This window comes from Mercenaria mercenaria, chromosome 5 (assembly GCF_021730395.1).
Source record: "Mercenaria mercenaria strain notata chromosome 5, MADL_Memer_1, whole genome shotgun sequence".
Classification (NCBI taxonomy): Eukaryota; Metazoa; Mollusca; class Bivalvia; order Venerida; family Veneridae; genus Mercenaria; species Mercenaria mercenaria.
The window spans coordinates 39,323,690-39,343,826 of record NC_069365.1 but is presented as its reverse complement, the minus strand read 5'-3'; the positions used below and the strand labels follow the sequence as shown (position 1 = coordinate 39,343,826).

General features: G+C 35.3%; 1 protein-coding gene across 1 annotated transcript; it reads left to right on the top strand.

Annotated features, from left to right (window-relative positions):
* Positions 1-12,114: 12,114 nt before the first annotated feature.
* LOC123556941 (uncharacterized) lies at positions 12,115-17,007 on the top strand. The gene is made up of 6 exons (XM_045348041.2): positions 12,115-12,256; positions 12,600-12,703; positions 13,259-13,396; positions 14,733-14,852; positions 15,507-15,636; positions 15,839-17,007. Exons 2-6 carry the CDS (start codon positions 12,614-12,616, stop codon positions 15,949-15,951), a joined length of 591 nt encoding a protein of 196 aa, XP_045203976.2. The 5' UTR covers positions 12,115-12,256; positions 12,600-12,613; the 3' UTR covers positions 15,952-17,007.
* The last annotated feature ends 3,130 nt before the right edge of the window (positions 17,008-20,137 follow it).

Here is a 20,137-nt window from a genome sequence, read left to right as displayed (position 1 = left end):
AAAAGAAACCGTTACACGAGTGAAACAGCTGTGGCAGTTGTTCACAAGTTTAATATATATTCAGCTATATCTCCTTTGTTTTGAAGAATATTTTTTTTTGTCCCGGCTTTGTAAATCATCATAAGACAATGAGTCATACTGAGATACATAAATATTCAGACCTTATAATAGTGAATAACCTTCCTCTTACTCAAGAGGAAGACTTTCACCACAGAGCACTAGATAAAGTGCATTTCGACGCATTTAACTTCCCTCGGCAAAGTCAAACATCATGTCCCAATTCGAGGGTTCAACGCAATAAGGGCGTATCTACATGTAATAATCATATGTAGATACGCCCTTATTGCGTTGAACCCTCGAATTGCTATATGTATTTTTATCTCTATACAGATAATGATTAAAGTAAATCAGATATTTTTATTTCAAATTATGTCACATTTATAAATATATAAAACTAACAGGAATGTGAAACAAGTCCCAGACAGGGTAGAATGTACTTTAGTGGTCACCGGAAGTTTACAATGCGCATGCGCAGCAAGTTGTGGGTGTGGGGTAAAGCGGGGGTGTTGGGGCGGCAGTATTTATGTTATAACTATTGAAAAAAAATGCATGGATATGTCTTGTTCTGACAAACTTAAGACTGTTACAATTAGACGAAAGAGAGGGCAAACGGAAGAATTGTAGTCGGAAATGAATATGCCAGTTGATCAGGGTCTAAACAGTTTGCTGCCTGGTAGATAAGGTATCTGTTTCCAAGCAACGAACAGCGCAGACCCTGATCAAAAGGTACGGTTGTGGACAGGCTGGTCTGGGTCTTAGCTGCGCTCGCAAAGGCCTGCAGTACAGGATTTAAAATTATTATTTTTGTATTGTCAGTGGAAGTTTGTTTAACAAATAATCAAGGTTCGAATTGTTTGTCGTCTAATTTATCACGATTCAGAGTTCAGATGCGCAGGTATTGAACCACAAGGGCGTAGCCCGAGTTGTTTAAGATCTAAGCATCTGAACGATGAACCGTGGTAAATTAGACGACAAACCACAAGAAGACCTTGATTGATTTTGATTTCATTCTTACATGTTGATTGAAATATTTTGATAAAAATGTATGCTGGGTTTATTTATCCGAGTATTATCACATGTTTGACGTTATGGGAGCGATATAAAGCCATTACATAAATTTGATAATACACTACTGTAACTACACTTATAACTTTGGTAGCGGGGTAAACCCGCAACCAAAAACGGACGCCATGCGGAAAATTGGCGTCATAAATGACGCCATAATATTCTGCTATCGGTCCGCGCGTCAACCGTTGTTTATTGCAGAACATATAGAGCTTGAGCTTCTTCTTTGTTTAATTAACTGGCAATCAATTCCAGCTATGTTAGAATGTTTGATAATTAATATTTTTGGCTGTAACTGAGGTTGGTCTGAGCATTGTTGTTATATTGAAAGAAATTGAAATCATGATTGTGACCTATTTACGAATGGGGCTCGTGAAAGTGCCAAGAGTTCGGGCTTACTGGAAGTCAGAATCACGTTATGACACTATCGCTGACTACATGTTGCGCAATAGGTTTAAAAAACTAATGTCTTACACTCACTTCTTAGATAGTGTAAAAGTCATAAACGATCAAAAGCAGGTTTGAAAACCTGTCTTACACTCGCTTCTTAGATAGCGTAATTTTAAGTCAAAAACGATCAAAAGCAGGACAAAATATAAAAGCTAAGACCATGGCTAATAGTCTAGTCCGATTTTGCAGATATAAGCTTATTTAAGAAGTTACAAGCATTTTGTTAGTATTTGGTCCAACATATTTTTTTAAACATGTTTTGGGTATGCTGAATCCAAAAATATATGTTGGCCATCTGGCAAATGCCTCTGAAAGGGTTAAAATGGGGGCAAAAATGACCACTGTTTTTAACAAAAAAAATTCCGTCAATATTACTTTATAACACAAATCTTTATCTTTAGATATGTTTAAACAAATTATTTCATGTTATTAATAAGATTGAGTAAACATTTTTCAATAAAATATATCACAAATTAAAAATGTGAACTTTACGGGGTTCAAAAAGGGGAATTTGAAGACAATTTAGAAAAAAAAAATATAAAAAATAACCGTCTACATCATTTATAGAATAAAAAAATTAGACTAAGTATTAGATTGAAAACTTCCGCTGGAATTTTGATGTCAAAAAGAAAATGATATTTTTGATGAAATGGTTTTGCAGTTTTAAAATAGTCATTTAAGAAAAAATAAACAATGGGGAAGTTAAAACTTAATTAACATGACATTGTCTGTAATGAACAAAATACCATGTAGAACGTATTTTATCCTTGTAAGATCATTTTATTTAATAATCAACTTTTTAATACCTTAGCATCATAATAATTGATGAAAATTAAGTGTGACAGGGATTAAGATTAAGGCTAATGTGAACTTAATTAGTATAAACAATCCAGGTCTCTATCACAATAACAATCTGAGTCAAATCATGTTTTGTTAAAGTCCTTATCTAAACTCTTGTGTTTTACCTTTTCTTCAATGCAAATTAACTCTGACAAGAAGACACTCTTTCATAATCATTAAGGTTTTAGAGGTGTCAAGAATACTTCATGAAATCAGGACTTTTCGAAGGATATTTTACAGGTAGGACAAATTTACATGTATATTTTATTTCTAAATTTTTTTAGAGATGCTTTGCTTTATATACTTCGTTATATTTTAAAATTTGGTGAAATTGTATTTATTTTAACTTTCAGTATCTGTGATAAGTTCATTTATAAAAATCTGTTAAAGCTAGCTTTCTATATACTATAATTGCTTGTGAATGATAAGTAATAAATATTATTTTGTTTTCATAGGTGTTAAAATATTCCAAAGTAAGAATGGACAAGACTTTGCATTTTAAGAGACCATTTCAAGATATCTCAGAATGGTGCATCATTTGTCAGGAGGCAAAATCTGACAAAACTTGAAATTAAACAGCCTCAAGGCATAACATCTCTAAAAGAGTTTGCTGAATCAAGATTTCTTTTAAAGATTTTTTTTCTAAATATGAAGCCATTAGTAGAATTGAAAAAATAGATGAAAATGACAAAATACGTTGTCATAGAAAGTGTTATTCTAATTTTGTTCACAAAGAACTATTACATACTATTTAGTCAAAGCTAAGTTTAATATAGAACAAACATCAGATAAAGCTGCATCCTCATAAAACTTATCATATACTCCTACTAAATTGGGAAATGGATACGTTCTATTGGGACAAAAAACAAAACAAAACAAAACAAAAAACAACAACAACAACAAAACATAACTAGTCAGTGAAAGTATTTTAAAGGATGCGATTATGACTTTCTGATGTCAACAGAGGGCAAACAACATAAAAATATTTAAATTCTTTTAGATACGGAGTTCGCAAAACCAAGTCGGACAACTCAAATACAGATCTTGCCATAATGTTTCTTATACATGAACGTGGGTATGCTGCAATGAAATCGCAAATACTGCAGCTTTCAGACAGTTGGAACAGATACCGCATACGTACTGAAGAGACTTCTTCAACAATTCTTTGTCATTTAAATCTAGAATATTATCTTTCAATGAAGCCCTACAACGTAAACTGAGAAACCAGTTTTAGTTTGTAACTCCACTACATATATATTCTGATGAAAGGAATGCACTTCTTGTTCTATATGAATGTGCTGCGTCAACGCTTAGAGATGTCAATCATAATATTACTGGTAATAGTGATGAACGGCTGACAGTACAGAAATATAATTCCAGTGATGACGTCTTGTCATTAGTACACGTAGCACTTAAATTAAGGGCTAATTTGTTGTCTCTGGAAGGACATTCTGGACTGAGTGTGACTGAAAATGATTCAGTAAACTGTGTTCCGGAATGTCTGTTCATGTTTCTGTATTTAACGTATGGTGGCCAAGAGCTTCTAGATGAAGAATTTGACCACAAAGATCCTGAATCTGATAGGCAAACAAAAATATTAAGTGTAGCACAAGATATTGTTTATGGAGTGAGTGATGGTAAAAAATGGAACCCTAAACACATAGATCTTGCAAGTACATTGCACTAGATGACTAGGTTAAAACATTCAGTTAACCTATTTTATAGTGCAGGACACACATAGAGCTACGGAGACATATTAAGAGTAGACACATCTTTAGCTGAAAAAAAACCTGGAATCAATGGATCCTGAAACTTGTTATGATATTCCGCTGAACCTTACTGAGAATGAGATATCGACACATTAAACACTGTTGTTCAAAAATGTATGCATATATCAGGAAGACTGGGACAGTCACATTCAGTTATAACTGTTGACCAGGCTCTTTACTTTAAGCTTGTGGATTTGAAATGGGCAGTGCCCTGGAATGGGTGGTTTCAATGAATTAGTTGAAATCTGGTGTAACTTTTTTAGCACTTCCTGCAAATAAAATTGACGTAGTAGATTTTTATCAGAAGCTGATCATGCAATCGCCTACAGAAAGGACGTTGGTTGTTGGCGTCGGCTTTTAAGAAGAAGAAACTGTTGAAACCACTGCCATTGAACTTAATTTGGATGAATCAAAGGCTAAACGCGAGGAAGCTGACACAAGAATCATTCTCCATGCTGTTCGCTGCAGTAAACGATCAAATTGTAACAATGTTGTTGTTTCTGCCAGAGATACTGACGTATTTGCTCTAACTATGCCACTTGCAGGAAATAAATGCAACAGTATGGATGATGGCTGGAACAGTGAAACAAAAACGAAAATACATTCAAGTGAACACAGTGTTAAATAAATCCTCAATAACTGAAGAGTTGCGTAGAAATTTACTTGCCTTTCATGCACTCACTGGCTGAGACACAACATCAAATTTCTGTGGAATCTCTAAAGATCTGTATTTGAAGTGTTTACAGCCAGTGCAAAACTGATAGGTCTTGGATATGGACAACTGTCTGATGAAGTAATGAAAAACTGAATATTTTATTTGCAAAATGTACGGCCAAGATGCTGTAAGTACTGACAGTGCTCAAAATGTTAATGTTTGGCAGGTCTATAAGTCCTGAACACATACCTCCAACCAGTGATGCTTGCTCATTTCACATTAGAAGAGCCCATTATCAAGCCCTGGTATGGAACCAATCAACTGTCCTCAATGCAGACCTGCCTGCACCTTCCGACATGGGATGGAAGGTGGCAGATGACACACTTAAGTCAGTCCTTATTACCCGTGATCCAATTCCTCAAGCTTGTATTGAGTTCATTGCTTGCAAGTGTACACCTGGATGTAGGACCCTCAGATGTAAATGTAAAAGACTGGGCTCTTAAGCACAGATATAAATTATATATATGCGATAAAAGCATTACCACCTGTATGAACTCGAGGCATGAAATGAACATGACATTAACATGAAATGGAACTGTGAAAGCAAATATTTCAATCTATATTATTTTGAAATAATTATATGATAAACAGTTTAGCTTCTGTCCTATAAAATCATTCCAAATATAAAATTAGTGTACTGTATTCAGCAATAGCTTTGCAATTATAACCAACGTGAATTATTTAATAAACATCTTTTTGGCGAAATAGTCAAGTTATTGTGGGTTTTTAAGTGCTTTTTTTCTCCTAACGGAGCACACATTTGGATTAAAAGTTATTTATCTTTGAAAAAAGTGTTGTTAATTTAATCTGTTACTATGTTACACATAACTTTGATAAAGAACCCCACATATTTTTGGATAATTGTAGTACTTTTACATATTTATATTAGAAATATCTTAATTTGGCGGCCATTTTGTTTTCCGCCATTTTGACCTACAAAAAATCATTTGTCAGATGGCCAACATATATTTTTGAATTCAGCATACCCAAATTATACTAAAAAAGTATATGGGACCAAATACTAACAAAATGCCTGTACCTCTCACATTTATTGAAATCTGGACTAGACTATAAGTTCATTACGTGACAATTTCTCGTGAATATCACCTGAGGAACACAGTTTTGTTGATCAGATATAGTGGTTATCTGGCTTAAAGCAGTTCATACGAGGGAGGCTTGGGTTTTAAATTATGGGGTCGTGCGGGCATTTTAAAACAATTTTGAAATGTTTTAAGTTCCTTTTCTTGCAGAAAGTTAAGTGATTCTCTTGGTGTCGGTAGAGACGTTGTTTTGAATTTGATTTCTACCATTGATCTTAACAAAAACTATGAACTCTTTGCAGGTAACTCCTTTTCTTGAATGCCGTTGTTTAATGTTTTAACAAAGAAAAGAGTCTGGTATGTCGGAACAGTTCGGACAAATCGTTTGAAAGACTGCAAGCTTAAGTCAGTGAAAATGCTGAAAAAAGGATGTGGAAGCATTGCTTACATAATTGATCAGAATTCGAATGTTATTGCTCTTTGTTGGTATGCACCAATCGGAGAATTACGAAGATGGGGCAAGTTACCAAGCGATATATTATGATTACCAAGATTTACAATATGTTCATAGGTGGATTGACATTGCCACTGGCTTGACTGAGTGCAAAGCCAAGATTGGGAGACCAAATGCTATCTCCACCTCCGGAAATGCCAGAATTGGTGACACCCGTGAAGATGCTGTCGGTCATTTTCGAATATGGGACATGACACGAAACGCTTAAGATGTTAATTCAGTGGCTGTAATGGATTTTCATTTGTGAAATGTCTAAAATGTGACATTCATCTATGCCTAAACAAAGAGGGAAATTGTTTCACGGCTTTCCACAAGTACGTTGACTTACACACAGGCATGTCTGTTTTTATACAGAAGTAGATATAAGAACATTCTAGTCAGATTAATCAATTGCATGCTTTTTTCGGCATAGCATTCGATAAATTACGACAACTCAAATATTAAAGAGCAATCAAATTTCGTATTTTTTTTTATTTAGATGTTCTGTCGTTTTATTTATTATTGATTTTTAAAAGTTGCTACCTATCGTCATTGTTACTGTAAAGAAATAATTATTTGTAACCAAAAAAAAAAACACCTTTTCAGAATGTTTTGAAACTCCAGATATGGTAAGGGCACTTGATGGTTAACTGGTAAATAGTGAAAAACCTAAATCTACTACTGACAGTAATGCGGCAGAAGATACAGTGGAAAATATACGAGATGACTTGAGCAGAAAGGTGCTCCTTATTACGATCAAAGTCTATGGCAAATACAAGGGATTTTCACAGGCAACAATCTTCACTTGTAGATGCAGTTATGTCTCTAGCTTGTTTTCCCTTGGGAAAGTCACCAAAGACATCTGTCGTGATGAGTTTCAGAACCATGGGTCGCCTGACGTTCATACTAAACTGAGGGTTGAAAATGCACCTCAGCCCACTGATGCGACTGATGACAATTGTAAATTTGTGGACACTTACCTTCCATCACCTGATGAAGAACTTTCTAACATTGTCAAAAGTCAAGCAGACATACTGCATATTGCTCAAAACGCCCGGGGGTGGGGATGCTTGTAGATTTGGGTCCCCTGAACACACCATTCCGTCCTCGCCAGGCAATGATGATAATGACGTAAGAAAAAGCAAGTTTTCTACTGAAGTATACTAACCTGAGTTAAAGAATTTCTACTGATAACAGCAGTCTGTGTGTCAGTGATCTTCTTCGAGTGGATGAAGTTACCAGTACAGTGAACTATGAAGCACTGCCAAATGTTAAAACGCCTTCGTATAGTATTCCGTTAGGGCCAACGCCTGCTCCATTTGAGCGCGGAGGTACGACGGTGCAACAGCGAAGCGCGACAGTACGATACGAAGCGCGATACGAAGCGCGACAGTACGATGGCGGAGCGCGACAGTACGATGGCGGTAACACGACAGTACGATGTCAAAGCGCGACAGTAAGGTGGACTGTAAGCGCGACAGTACGATGGTGACAGTCCACCTTACTGTTGCGCTTCGCCATCGTATTGTCGCGCTTCGCCATCATACTGTCGCGCTTCGCCATCGCACTATCGCGTTTCACCATCGTAGTGTTACCATCGTACTGTCGCGCTTCACCATTGTAGTTTCACCATCGTACTGTCGCGCTTCGCCAACGTACTGTCGTCTTTACCATCATAATTATATTAAGCGACTTTAGTTAAAATTTGTATTATATAAATAACACGTACGTACATGTCAGTGAGGGTGTTATTGATATCGAAAAATGTATTAACACCCGAGCCGACTGATATTGTCAACCCGAAAAATGTATTAACACCCGAGCCGACAGGTCCAGGAAATCCCATTCTGGATAGCCGTTTCTTACATGCAAGTGACGGTACCAACTCTAGGTATACTTGTTGACTGCGGCAAAATAATGCTTCTTACGAGCAAATGTCGGTATAAATGGAAAATATAGCGTTGCTAAGTAGCCTTGTCGTCAATAAAATTGCTGTTTCAGACAATGACGCCAGAAACTACCAATATTAATTTAACTTGATGACTAAAAATGCTTATTTGTTGACTTAAAATGATGTTTCTCTGGATAAGCATTCTCTGGTTCTTGGGCAGAAACTGTTCTCAGTCTGTAGGATACTGGTTCTTTGTCCTTTGACCTATATGACTCCAAAAACAATAGGGGTAATCCTCAGAGAATCAGCCTGTAACGTTTGGCAACAGCTTCGACCATTCCAGATATTGAAAGGACACCACTTTCAGTTTCAACGTCATTGTGACATTTGACATACTAACCCCTAACATGATAGAGGTCATCTGCTGAACACAGGTAACCCTTCAATGAAGTTTGATGATAGGTCAGAACATTCTCTATAGTTGGAAAGATGTCGATAATGAGCAAACAAATATACAGTTGTTCGTGAAAGGGGGAGTAAAATAAAACAATAACAAGAGCGCCGCAAGGTCCGTAGTCACTCACTTGACCTAAACATTCGACCTTGCTGCTGATCATAATTATTTACCATCATAATTATATTAAGCGACTTTAGTTAAAATTTGTATTATATAAATAACACGTACGTACATGTCAGTGAGGGTGTTATTGATATCGAAAAATGTATTAACACCCGAGCCGACTGATATTGTCAACCCGAAAAATGTGTTAACACCCGAGCCGACAGGTCCAGGAAATCCCATTCTGGATAGCCGTTTCTTACATGCAAGTGACGGTACCAACTCTAGGTATACTTGTTGACTGCGGCAAAATAATGCTTCTTACGAGCAAATGTCGGTATAAATGGAAAATATAGCGTTGCTAAGTAGCCTTGTCGTCAATAGAATTGCTGTTTCAGACAATGACGCCAGAAACTACCAATATTAATTTAACTTGATGACTAAAAATGCTTATTTGTTGACTTAAAATGATGTTTCTCTGGATAAGCATTCTCTGGTTCTTGGGCAGAAACTGTTCTCAGTCTCTAGGATACTGGTTCTTTGTCCTTTGACCTATATGACTCCAAAAACAATAGGGGTAATCCTCAGAGAATCAGCCTGTAACGTTTGGCAACAGCTTCGACCATTCCAGATATTGAAAGGACACCACTTTCAGTTTCAACGTCATTGTGACATTTGACATACTAACCCCTAACATGATAGAGGTCATCTGCTGAACACAGGTAACCCTTCAATGAAGTTTGATGATAGGTCAAAGCATTCTCTATAGTTGGAAAGATGTCGATAATGAGCAAACAAATATACAGTTGTTCGTGAAAGGGGGAGTAAAATAAAACAATAACAAGAGCGCCACAAGGTCCGTAGTCACTCACCTGACCTAAACATTTGACCTTGCTGCTGATCCAATGAGAGGTTCATGCTAAGACGAAGTTACTTTTACTATTTTGAGTTCTGGCTGCCCCTAAAAGTTGTCAACAACAACAACAACATTACCTTTATTAAACTCAAATCACAAAGTGACACAAGAGTATACAGTTACATATGATATATCTGTCAAGCAGAACATAGATAAGTTCATGTAAGAACACTATAGACCACATTTGGTGACGATCTCTCAAATGAGCTATGAGAAGACGCTATTCAAAGGGTTTTTGTCCATTCACCCTAAAAATGTTCAAGCAGAACCATTTGAACGGAGAATTTTAAGGATGCTATGCACCAAGTTTGGTGATGAAAGATCTATTTGGAGGTTATTGAGAACAAGCGGTTTGTTTTTCTATGCAGCTGTGTTGGCCCCTTTAAAGGGACATAGAACACCATTCGAACTAACTTGAAAAAAGATCTATCCAATTATGCTATTTTGTGTGTTGCCTCATTCAAATCCATATTGAAACAAAACTGACTGACTGTTTTGTTTCCTTCGTCAAAGTAGTACAACAAAGTTCAATATCACGAATCTGATATCTATTTCAGGACAAACAACCAGTATCCCTCCCCTAAGCAAGCTCCACCCACCAGCTGTAAATCAACCAATCAGAACACTTCCTCCAGCATGCCTCCTCCAACATCCTGTGGATCAACCTATCCCAACACAGCAAGCAGTGGGCAACAAGTGTACATGTGTCATATGAAATTACAGGACAAACTACTCAAAGTGCGAATAGATCCGGCCATAAGTGCTGACGGGCTTTTAGTCGAGAACGACTACAGTAAGAAAATGGGTCACACAGAAATGGAACGTTACTGCAGAGGTTGGAAAGGCGTACCGGGTACGCGGACGTGATTATTTTCTAACCTTTTCATTTGTTTATGTGAGTTTTCCAGTATGTGTTGCTCCATACAAAACTTAAAGTTTTTCATCTATAATTGTGTTGCCCCATACAAAACTGAACGTTTTTCATTTTTATGTGTGTTGTCCCATACAAAACCTACACTTTTTCCATTTTTTTGGTGTGTGTTGCCCCTATACAATACTTAAGAGTTTTCCAGTGTGTGTTGCCTTTACAATCCTTTTTTTTTTTCATTTTTTTGTGTGTTGCCCCATACAAAACTTAAAGATTTTCAAAAAAAAAAAAAAGTTTCTGATGGTATGCGCGCGCGATTTTTTCCAACTTTTTCATTTGTTTATGTGAGTTTTCCAGTATGTGTCGTCCCATACAATTCTTATTTTTTTTTTTCATTTTTATGTGTGTTGTCCCATACAAAACTTAAACTTTTTATTTTTTTTGTTTGTGTTACCCCATACAATACTTACGAGTTTTCCAGTGTGGGTTGCCCCATACAATACTTAAAGTGTTTCATTTTTTGTGTTTTGCCCCATATAAAACTTAAAAGTTTTTTCATTTTTTGGTGTATTGCCCCATACAAAACTGAAAGCTTTGCCATTTCTTGCACCAAACAATAAGATTAGGTATGAACTCAAACATCCTAAACTGGTGGTGGTAGAGTTGGAAAGGAGGGTACGCGCGCGCGTTTTTTTTTTCAAACTTTTTCATTTTTTTGTGTAGTCCCATAAAACACTTATTTTTTTTAAACTGTTTTGGTGAGTGTTGCCCCATACAAAACTTAAAGTGACAAATGACTTGAAGGAAATTTTCTCATATTCATGAAAACGAAATGATTTTTTTTTTCTATCAAAAATATAGGAGAGTTTTTCAGAAACTAGTGGATTCAAACTATTTTGCGACTACTTACAGATATTACCAAATCTCCCGGGCCTGGGTACATAGAAATGCCTCGCATGTACAAAAGCTGTCTTATTTGTATAGTCCTGTATGTGTACTTAGAAACGAACGACATTGATGTTGCAAAAATGTATATGTATTGATATAACAGCTTTTATATATAAATAAAATTGAGAAAACTAAGCAGATACCGTGTTAGTACTCTCCGATTGGCTGAACGCATCACAAAATTACTCCCTAAAACAGCGAAATTTGTGCAATTTTTGTAAACATATTATTATGATGTTTTTAAAACTTCGAAAAGTGAAGCTTAAACTAACTAATTGTTCCGATTTGACGTCAATCCGTTGAAGCTTAAAGACTAAATCGCGGACAGATTTTATCAAAACAGGATACATGTAATTGGTTTATACGGCGGATAATTTTGTTTTTATTAACCACCTTTAAAATGACGAATATTATTTTAGTACCTATACTGTATAAATGTATTTTGATAAGGTTAAATAGTACGGATTACTAACTTGCGTCTTAACCTAGTATTTCTACAAGCTGATTGGTTAAAAGTAAATCATTTTATTAAGTACACAGCCTCTTTGAACGTATATAAGACCACAGACAAACCTAGAAAATTAAAGTTCAATCAGCAAAAGTTTTAACATTTTCTATCATTTAAGAGGAGAAAGAATAAAGGTAAGTCGCATTAACTATTTTTTCTGATATACACACATTTTTGTGTTTGTTTATTAGATTTAATATTGAAACAAAGAAAGGGAAAACTAATTATGACAAAAGCTTAAAAAAATCGAGAGTTACTATGGAATCCATTAACTTCATGTCAATGAATACTACTATGTTGATGTTAAATAAAACCACGGTCTCTACTTCGTGGATTCTTTTTTAAAGTGTTTTTTTTTTCTTTACAAGTTACGATTTCGCCGTTATCACTAGCAACCATTCTACAAAATATCTAAGTTTTTCAACATTGAATGTCGCTAGCTTTTAAGGCTTTTCTCATGTCTTTTCACTTTTTCAGGATATATCTGGAAGATGAATGCTCCAATAATTTGTGCGTTATTATGCTGTGTATCTATGGCATCGGGTTTCCATTTAGAACAGAGGGAAAAAAGATCAGATCAAGTAAGTGACTGTCCGTAAATTATTTTATTTCTGAAGCACTGTAAATATTCTATTGTTGAGACTTTAAACCTCTAAAAATTCAAATTTCTTTCAGAGCCTTGTAATATATCTATCTTGTTGAACAATTGCAAATATATTTTTGTTGTATTTACCATATCCGTGCGGAGTTTCATTAAAAGTCCTATAGCGCAAAAAGTCAGTTTAGCATTTGAATGTTTGAACGTTGACGAACACGGGCGTGAACTTATGACGTGCATGTCAATGTAATACTAGCCCATATTTAATAAAACATTGCATGAATGTACATCTCGCAGCTAGACTTCCCGATAAATACCTTTCATTCATATTGGGGCATATTAAATATTTGCCGCCCTCAAGTCCGTGTTTCGGACATATTTATTAGCATTTTAGAAGCGGATTACCAGTATATGAGTTTTAAACATTACTGGTGTGTCCTTGACACATGAATGTTCGTAACAAATCTGCACGAAATTCTCGTGCATTTAGTGGCGAGTTGTAAATAATTCAAAGAGTGTTTATCTCTTATATTTTCAGGAATATTTCATTAATTATGTAAGTACAAATGGCAGATCGGCCAATGGAGCAAAGTCTGCCCAGACCATAACAATACGCAAGAAGGAGGTGCAGTTCGAAACCACAGGTGGCATGTCTGCTGTGCTGGACTTTGAAAAGGTAATTTATTCAGACTTTTAACAGGCTGGTAACATTGCCCGATCGGGCTTATGACACAAAAAGTAATATTTCTTGACAAATAATGAAGATATTTCTTTCAAACTTGGTCCATTTATTAAGCATAACAAATGATACAAATTAGAATAAAAATAACTTGGTTGCCTTCAGTTTTGGTAGAATTATTTCCCCTTTTCAGATTTTTATGACGCATAATCTTTGAAGTCCAAAAAAACAATGTTCTAATGCTAAGTTTAAAACAAAAAAGGGTTAAATGGCTTTCTAATGCTCTAAATTATTGCGCTAGTACATGAATGTAAACATTTTATTCTGCTTTCACTTACAACATTATAGAGAAATGTTAGTCCTAAAAAAATTGCTCATACATTTGCACTAGAAACAAAGTATTTACCCTAAATATATAGAATAAAGGTATTGGCGCACAAGTTTGGAGCACTAGAAAGCCATTGAACCCTTTTCTGTTTTAAACATTGCATTAAAACATAATATTTTTGGACTTCAAAAATTATGCATCATAAAAATCTGAAAAAGGGAAGTAATTCTAACTAAACTGAAGGCAACAATGTTATTTCTATCTTGATAAGCATTATATGTAATGCTTAATAAATGGACCAAGTTTGAAAGAAATATCTTCATTATTTGTCAAGAAATATTACTTTTTGTGTCATAAGCCCGATCGGGCAATGTTACCAGCCTGTTTAACGTAGATGAGGAGTTAAGTCAGCATATGAGCCGCGCCGTGCGGAGAAAACCAACATAGTGCGTTTACGAACACCATGGATCCAGACCAGCCCGCGCATCAGCGCAGTCTGGTCAGGATTCACGCTGTCTCTAACTGTTTCTCTGATTGCAATAGGCTTTGAAAGTGAATAGCATAGATCCATGCTGGCCGTAAACGCACTATGTTGGTTTTCTCATGGTGCGGCTCATATAATGCTTTAGGGCTTCCCGATACTTTATATTCTCATTGATCAACGCTCCAAATGGCGTAAGTTAAGAAATGCAGCAGATATTATAAATTCTTACAGATTTGGAAATTTTTACTAAAAAGTTAATACTGATTACAATATTTATATCATTCCATGCGAAATAATACATTCTGTGAAAATCTGTTACTCTGAAAGAGCCCCACAATACTGTACAATAATAGCTTGGCATTTTAACCAGGTTTTTTTTTTTTTCAAAAACGCACCCGTTATGTAAATTACAGTAACACTAGCACACATCTATGTAAGTTATTGCTAGTTTGAGTGGGACAGGTTTTAGGGATGTGGTATATTCAGACAGATACAGTAAAATTCTATGTATACTTCTGCAGATGTTGATGACTGTAAAAAACTCACAGAATGGAAAAGTTTGCAGATCTATGACGTTCGATGAAAAATTAGTGCCAGTCACATTTCAGGAAATTAAAGACGCGCTTCAAAATCAAAAGGAGGTAATTATTATCGTTACAAAGGTGAAGCTGTCTTAACTGAATATTCAACAAGAGCTTCCTAAAGGCAGCCAATCCTCGACTATTCGAATTGTTGTCTCAGAAACAGGAATATTAACCTATCTGCATGTTTTGGAAAAAGTAACTTCCATGCAAAAATTTAACCAGATGTCGTTAGGTTCAAATGGGGACATTTTGCAAAATACAGTTATGGGACTTGATGCTATGATATAGTTTTACAAACGTGTGTGAAGTTTCAATTCAATATTTGCATTTGTTTTAAAGACAGTAATTTGCATGCAGATTTTCTTAGTCCAAAAAGGGGCATAATTTGCCCAAAATACATGTCAGAGTTATGGGACTTGACCCAGTGAGGTTGGTAATTGACCTAGAAAAAGAAAAAAAAAGTTTCAAAGCTATATGCCTTTAAATGATATCTATACGTACTTGCATGCAAAACTTTAACCCAAGGTGTGACGCCGACGCCAGGGTCTGTAGAATAGTTCAAACTATTCTTTGAATGGTCGAGCTAAAAAGAAAACCACCCCCACTCAGTGCGATATTACTTGGCCCTAAATACAATTTTAAATGTAAATAAGATTATTGAACTTGCTGATAATGAAGACAAATTTATGATCGTAGTATCTTAATTTTCAGTTTAAAATGCCAACTAAAACTATCACGCTGAACGTCCAGCTGGCTAAAGACCAAACTCAACCAGAGTTGTCGCCCCTGTCAGCTCAGCTATGTGGAGGACTGGAAGTACAGGTGCTTGAACCAAAACCTGGTAAGTTTTTCTCTTAAGAATGTGTATACACAAAACAATGTTTTAACAAGTCATTATTCTTCAACAAATGTATTTGTTTGTAATTTTCTTAGACTGGCCAACTGCGCTGTAAGTTTTTGGTCTTCAGGATGTGTTATAATGTACTTAATAAAATCATTTTATACAAGCATGAATGTAAATTTCTTAATGAATATTATTTCAGAAGCTCCAATCACAGCATTATCTTTAGCACACCGACGACCATTGAGACCGAAACGCGAGATGGGCTGGGGAGAATTCGCGTTGATAGTGGTCGTCTGCATCATTCTCCTCTAGTAGTGTAGTCTGCTTTAGAAGTGTCGTCTGCTGCATTTATGAAGAGAGATATTTCAACTTAACTGAGTTAAAACTTAATTGATAGTAATTGTAACCTCACATGAAAAGGGGACACCATTTTTGAAAAAAAAAAAAACACAAAGTTTTACCATTTTTGAGTTAAAGGAATATTTTTACTAGTATAGTTATTAAATAAATAATAATCAGCTAAACTTAACCAAGTAGAAAAATATATTTTAATGAATATGCTGTAACTAATATCAACCAATTATTTGTTTTGATACACAGGTATTGTGTGTAACTTTCTTGTCAACACTATTTTCAAATGCAGATAATCAAATGTAGGTGGCATGTTAATTAATTTTGGGCGAACTTATTTTACTCCTATGAGTCTGATTGAATGCATGGCTGCAATATATATTGTGTACAGCGTACAACTTTAATGGGTTATTACTCATACAATGTGCATATCCATCCACTGAAATTGACCTTGTATGACTAGTATCTGTATGTGTGGTGTCATATAAATAATTAAGACAATATAAATATGGTGTCATAATTAACAAATGACTATGAACATGTGGAGACATAATAAACATATAAGTGGATATATATTATTTGATATGTGTTACCATAATATGAATGAAGTCATTTTATATTTGTTAACATGATGTATGATTCTGTGGTGCCATAATAAACAAACACTTGTGTACAAGTATTAGCATAACTTGAATGCATACATAATATGTGTAATGTCATAATAAAGAAGCAACTGTGTGTATGTATTAACATACTGTGTACATGTTTAATGGTCTATTTGTGTTAACATATTGTATAACTAAGTGGTGTCATAATAGAGAAACAAATTTATCAAAAGTGATAAAGGTGTCATAATAAACAAATGGTAAGTTATATGTGCTGTCAATTAAGTGACTTTGTATATGTGTTGAAATAATGTACATGCAGCATAATAATAAACATATGATTGTGTTAATGGTGCAATAATTAACAATTTAGCATGTATATAAAGTATCATAATAAAAGAATACAGACTTATCTTCTTTTCTTTCATTTTATTGCAAATTTAGATTGTACATTTTCACTTTTATCGAAACCGCAAAATATACATTACCTCAATTAATCATAAAGTAAATACAAAAATTAAATGAACCATTTTCGTACAAACCAGACATAGATTAAACTTGGTCACTAAATATCTAAATCTGGGAGGCCTATCAGTAAAAACTACACTGAAGTCAAATTAGCTTTGTCTTCATCACACAAAGAACTGAAAGGTAATCCTTGGTTCTTCTCACAACATTTATTCAACATGATTATTTTTTTCATAAAATTCTCTAAATATTTTGTAATACTTCAAACTTTTTTCAATATTTATTATATTACATGTCAATATCCAGATGTCTGAATTCCTTAATTGAATTCGGACAACACGACCCCCTCCCCAACACGTTTATTCTTTTTATGCATTAGCAGACAAATCTTCACCCCTTCCCCTCTTATTTTTGAAATTCTGCTAAATATGAAATAGATAAGTAACATGACAAAGATTTTCAAAAACATTTATAACTTGCAATTTTTCAATTAAAACTAAGTTATAAATAATCTTATATTTCTAAGGTTTGTAATGAACAGTCATTGGGGTCAAGACTTCTTGATAAAGAACAGAAGTTGCCTTAACCATTACATTCCTTGTGCAACTACACTGAATAACAACAAGCAGCTAACGCCTAACAGCATTTTGGCCGGGTTTTCTGAATAAGGTGATAATGAGTTCAAGTTCCAATACAGGCATACAATAACCCCCAAATTAATAAGCACTATTGAAGGAAAAAGGGAAACAAGAGGGCCATGATGGCCCTATATCGCTCACCTGTTATCATTGCACTTGAGGACAAGAAGGTCCTCAGAAAAAATATCTAAGTCCAAAGGACAGGAACAACAAAAGAAAGAAATTTAACCAAAAAGAAAAAAAAATTCTTACAAGGTACTGATATGTCAAAAAAACCCTAAAAATTGGAGGTACCATCCATGTTGTACCACAGAAAAGTGGTCTCCGTTTTTCCCTACGGCCAATAATAAAAAAGTTACTAAAAATAAGCTATTTATATTAACGTAAAAGGGAAGTAATTAAAAAGAAAATTATTGTAAGTGAACAAAAGAAGGTCCTGCCAAATAAATCTGTTGACATAAATGATATTTCAGATCAGTATCTTCATTAGTTACGGAGATATACCCATTTTAATTTGAAATAAAGGGAGGTAATTTGACATAAAATCAGTCCATAGTTATCTACCCTGATTGACTCAGTCCAACTAATGATAATAATGAAATTTCAAATAAGTCCTATCAGTACTTACTGATATAAATCCATTTTGACTACAATCAGGGGAGGTAATCAGATATAAAATAACTCTGGAACCTACGATTGGATCTGATTTGTCATGGAATCCAAGATTTATTGTTGTTGAAGATATTTTGGAAGTTTGTATCAAATAGAACCATAAATGAAGTCTCAATATGGCTGCAAAAGCCAAAATAGCCAATTTTGGACCTTCAAGGGGCCATAACTCTGGAACCCATGATGGAATCTGGCCAGTTGAAGAAAGGAACCAAGATCTTGTGGTGATACAAGTTGTGTGCAAGTTTGGTTAAAATCAAATCATAAATGAAGCTGTTATTGTGCAGACAAGGTCAAAAAAGCTAATTTTGGCCCTTTCAGGGGCCATAACTCTGGAACCCATTACGGGATCTGGTTGGTTCAACAAAGGAACCAAGATCTTATGGTGACACAAGTTTTGTGCAAGACTGATTAAATTCAAATCATAAATGAAGCTGCTATTGTGCAGACAAGGTCAAAATAGCTAGTTCCGGCCCTTTCAGGGGCCATAACTCTGGAACCCGTAATTTAACCTGGGCAGTTCAAGAAAGGAACTAAGATCTTATGGTGATACAAGTTGTGTGCAAGTTTGGTAAAAATCAAATCATAAATAAAGCTGCTATTGTGCAGACAGGGTCAAAATAGCTCATTCTGGCTCTTCAGGGGCCATAACTCTGGAACCCATAATGGGATCTGGCCAGTTCAAGAAAGGAACCAAGATCTTATGGTGATACAAGTTGTGTGCAAGTTTGGTTAAAATAAAATCATAAATGAAACCACTATCGTGCAGACAAGAAATTGTTGACGCACAAAAATAGCAAATTCTGGCCCTTTAAGGGGCAATAACTCTAGAACCCATTATGGGATCTGGCCAGTTTTCGAAAGAAACTGAGATATCATGCCAATACAAGTTTTGTACAAGTTTGATCAAAATTGCTTGCAAAATGTGGTCTCTATCTTGTTCACGAGAAATTGTGGAGGGACGACGTACGGACGACAGACGGACGGAGGGCGATCACAAAAGCTCACCCTGTCACTACGTGACAGGTGAGCTAAAAATAAAAGTAAGAAAAACACCATTTTCAATGTTTATATCCCTGTGACCTTGACCTTTGACCCCAAAATCAATAGGGGTCAAAGGTCAAGACCAACATACAAGTTTCAAGGTCCTAGGTGAAATACTTGTCCACATATTGAGCGGAAACAATTTTCAATGTTCAGGTCCCTCTGACATTGACCTTTGACCCAGTGACCCTGAAATCAGTAGGGGTCATGTACACATCAAGACCAACATACCTATGAAGTTTCAAGGTCCTAGGTGAAATACTTGTCCAGATATTGAGCGGAAACAATTTTCAGTGATCAGCTCCCTGTGACCTTTGACCAAGTGACCCTTAAATCAATAGCAGTCATGTACTCATCGAGACCAGCATACCTATGAAGTTTCAAGGTCCTAGGTGAAATACTTGTTCAGATATTGAGCGGAAACAATTTTCAATGTTCTGGTCAATGTGACCTTGACCTTTGACCCAGTGACCCCAAAATCAATAGGAGTCATGTACACATCAAGACCAACATACCTATGAAGTTTCAAGTTCCTTGGTGAAATACTTGTCCAGGTATTGAGTGAAAAAAAAAAAAGGTTAACATGAGACTTATTAACTGCTCATCCGCCCGGACAGATCTAATCTACAAGCCGGATTCGAAAACCCGGCCAAAAATATATTCATTTAAATTTCTGCTTCTTCATATGTTTATGCGCACAATTACTATTGAGTACCTAAAATA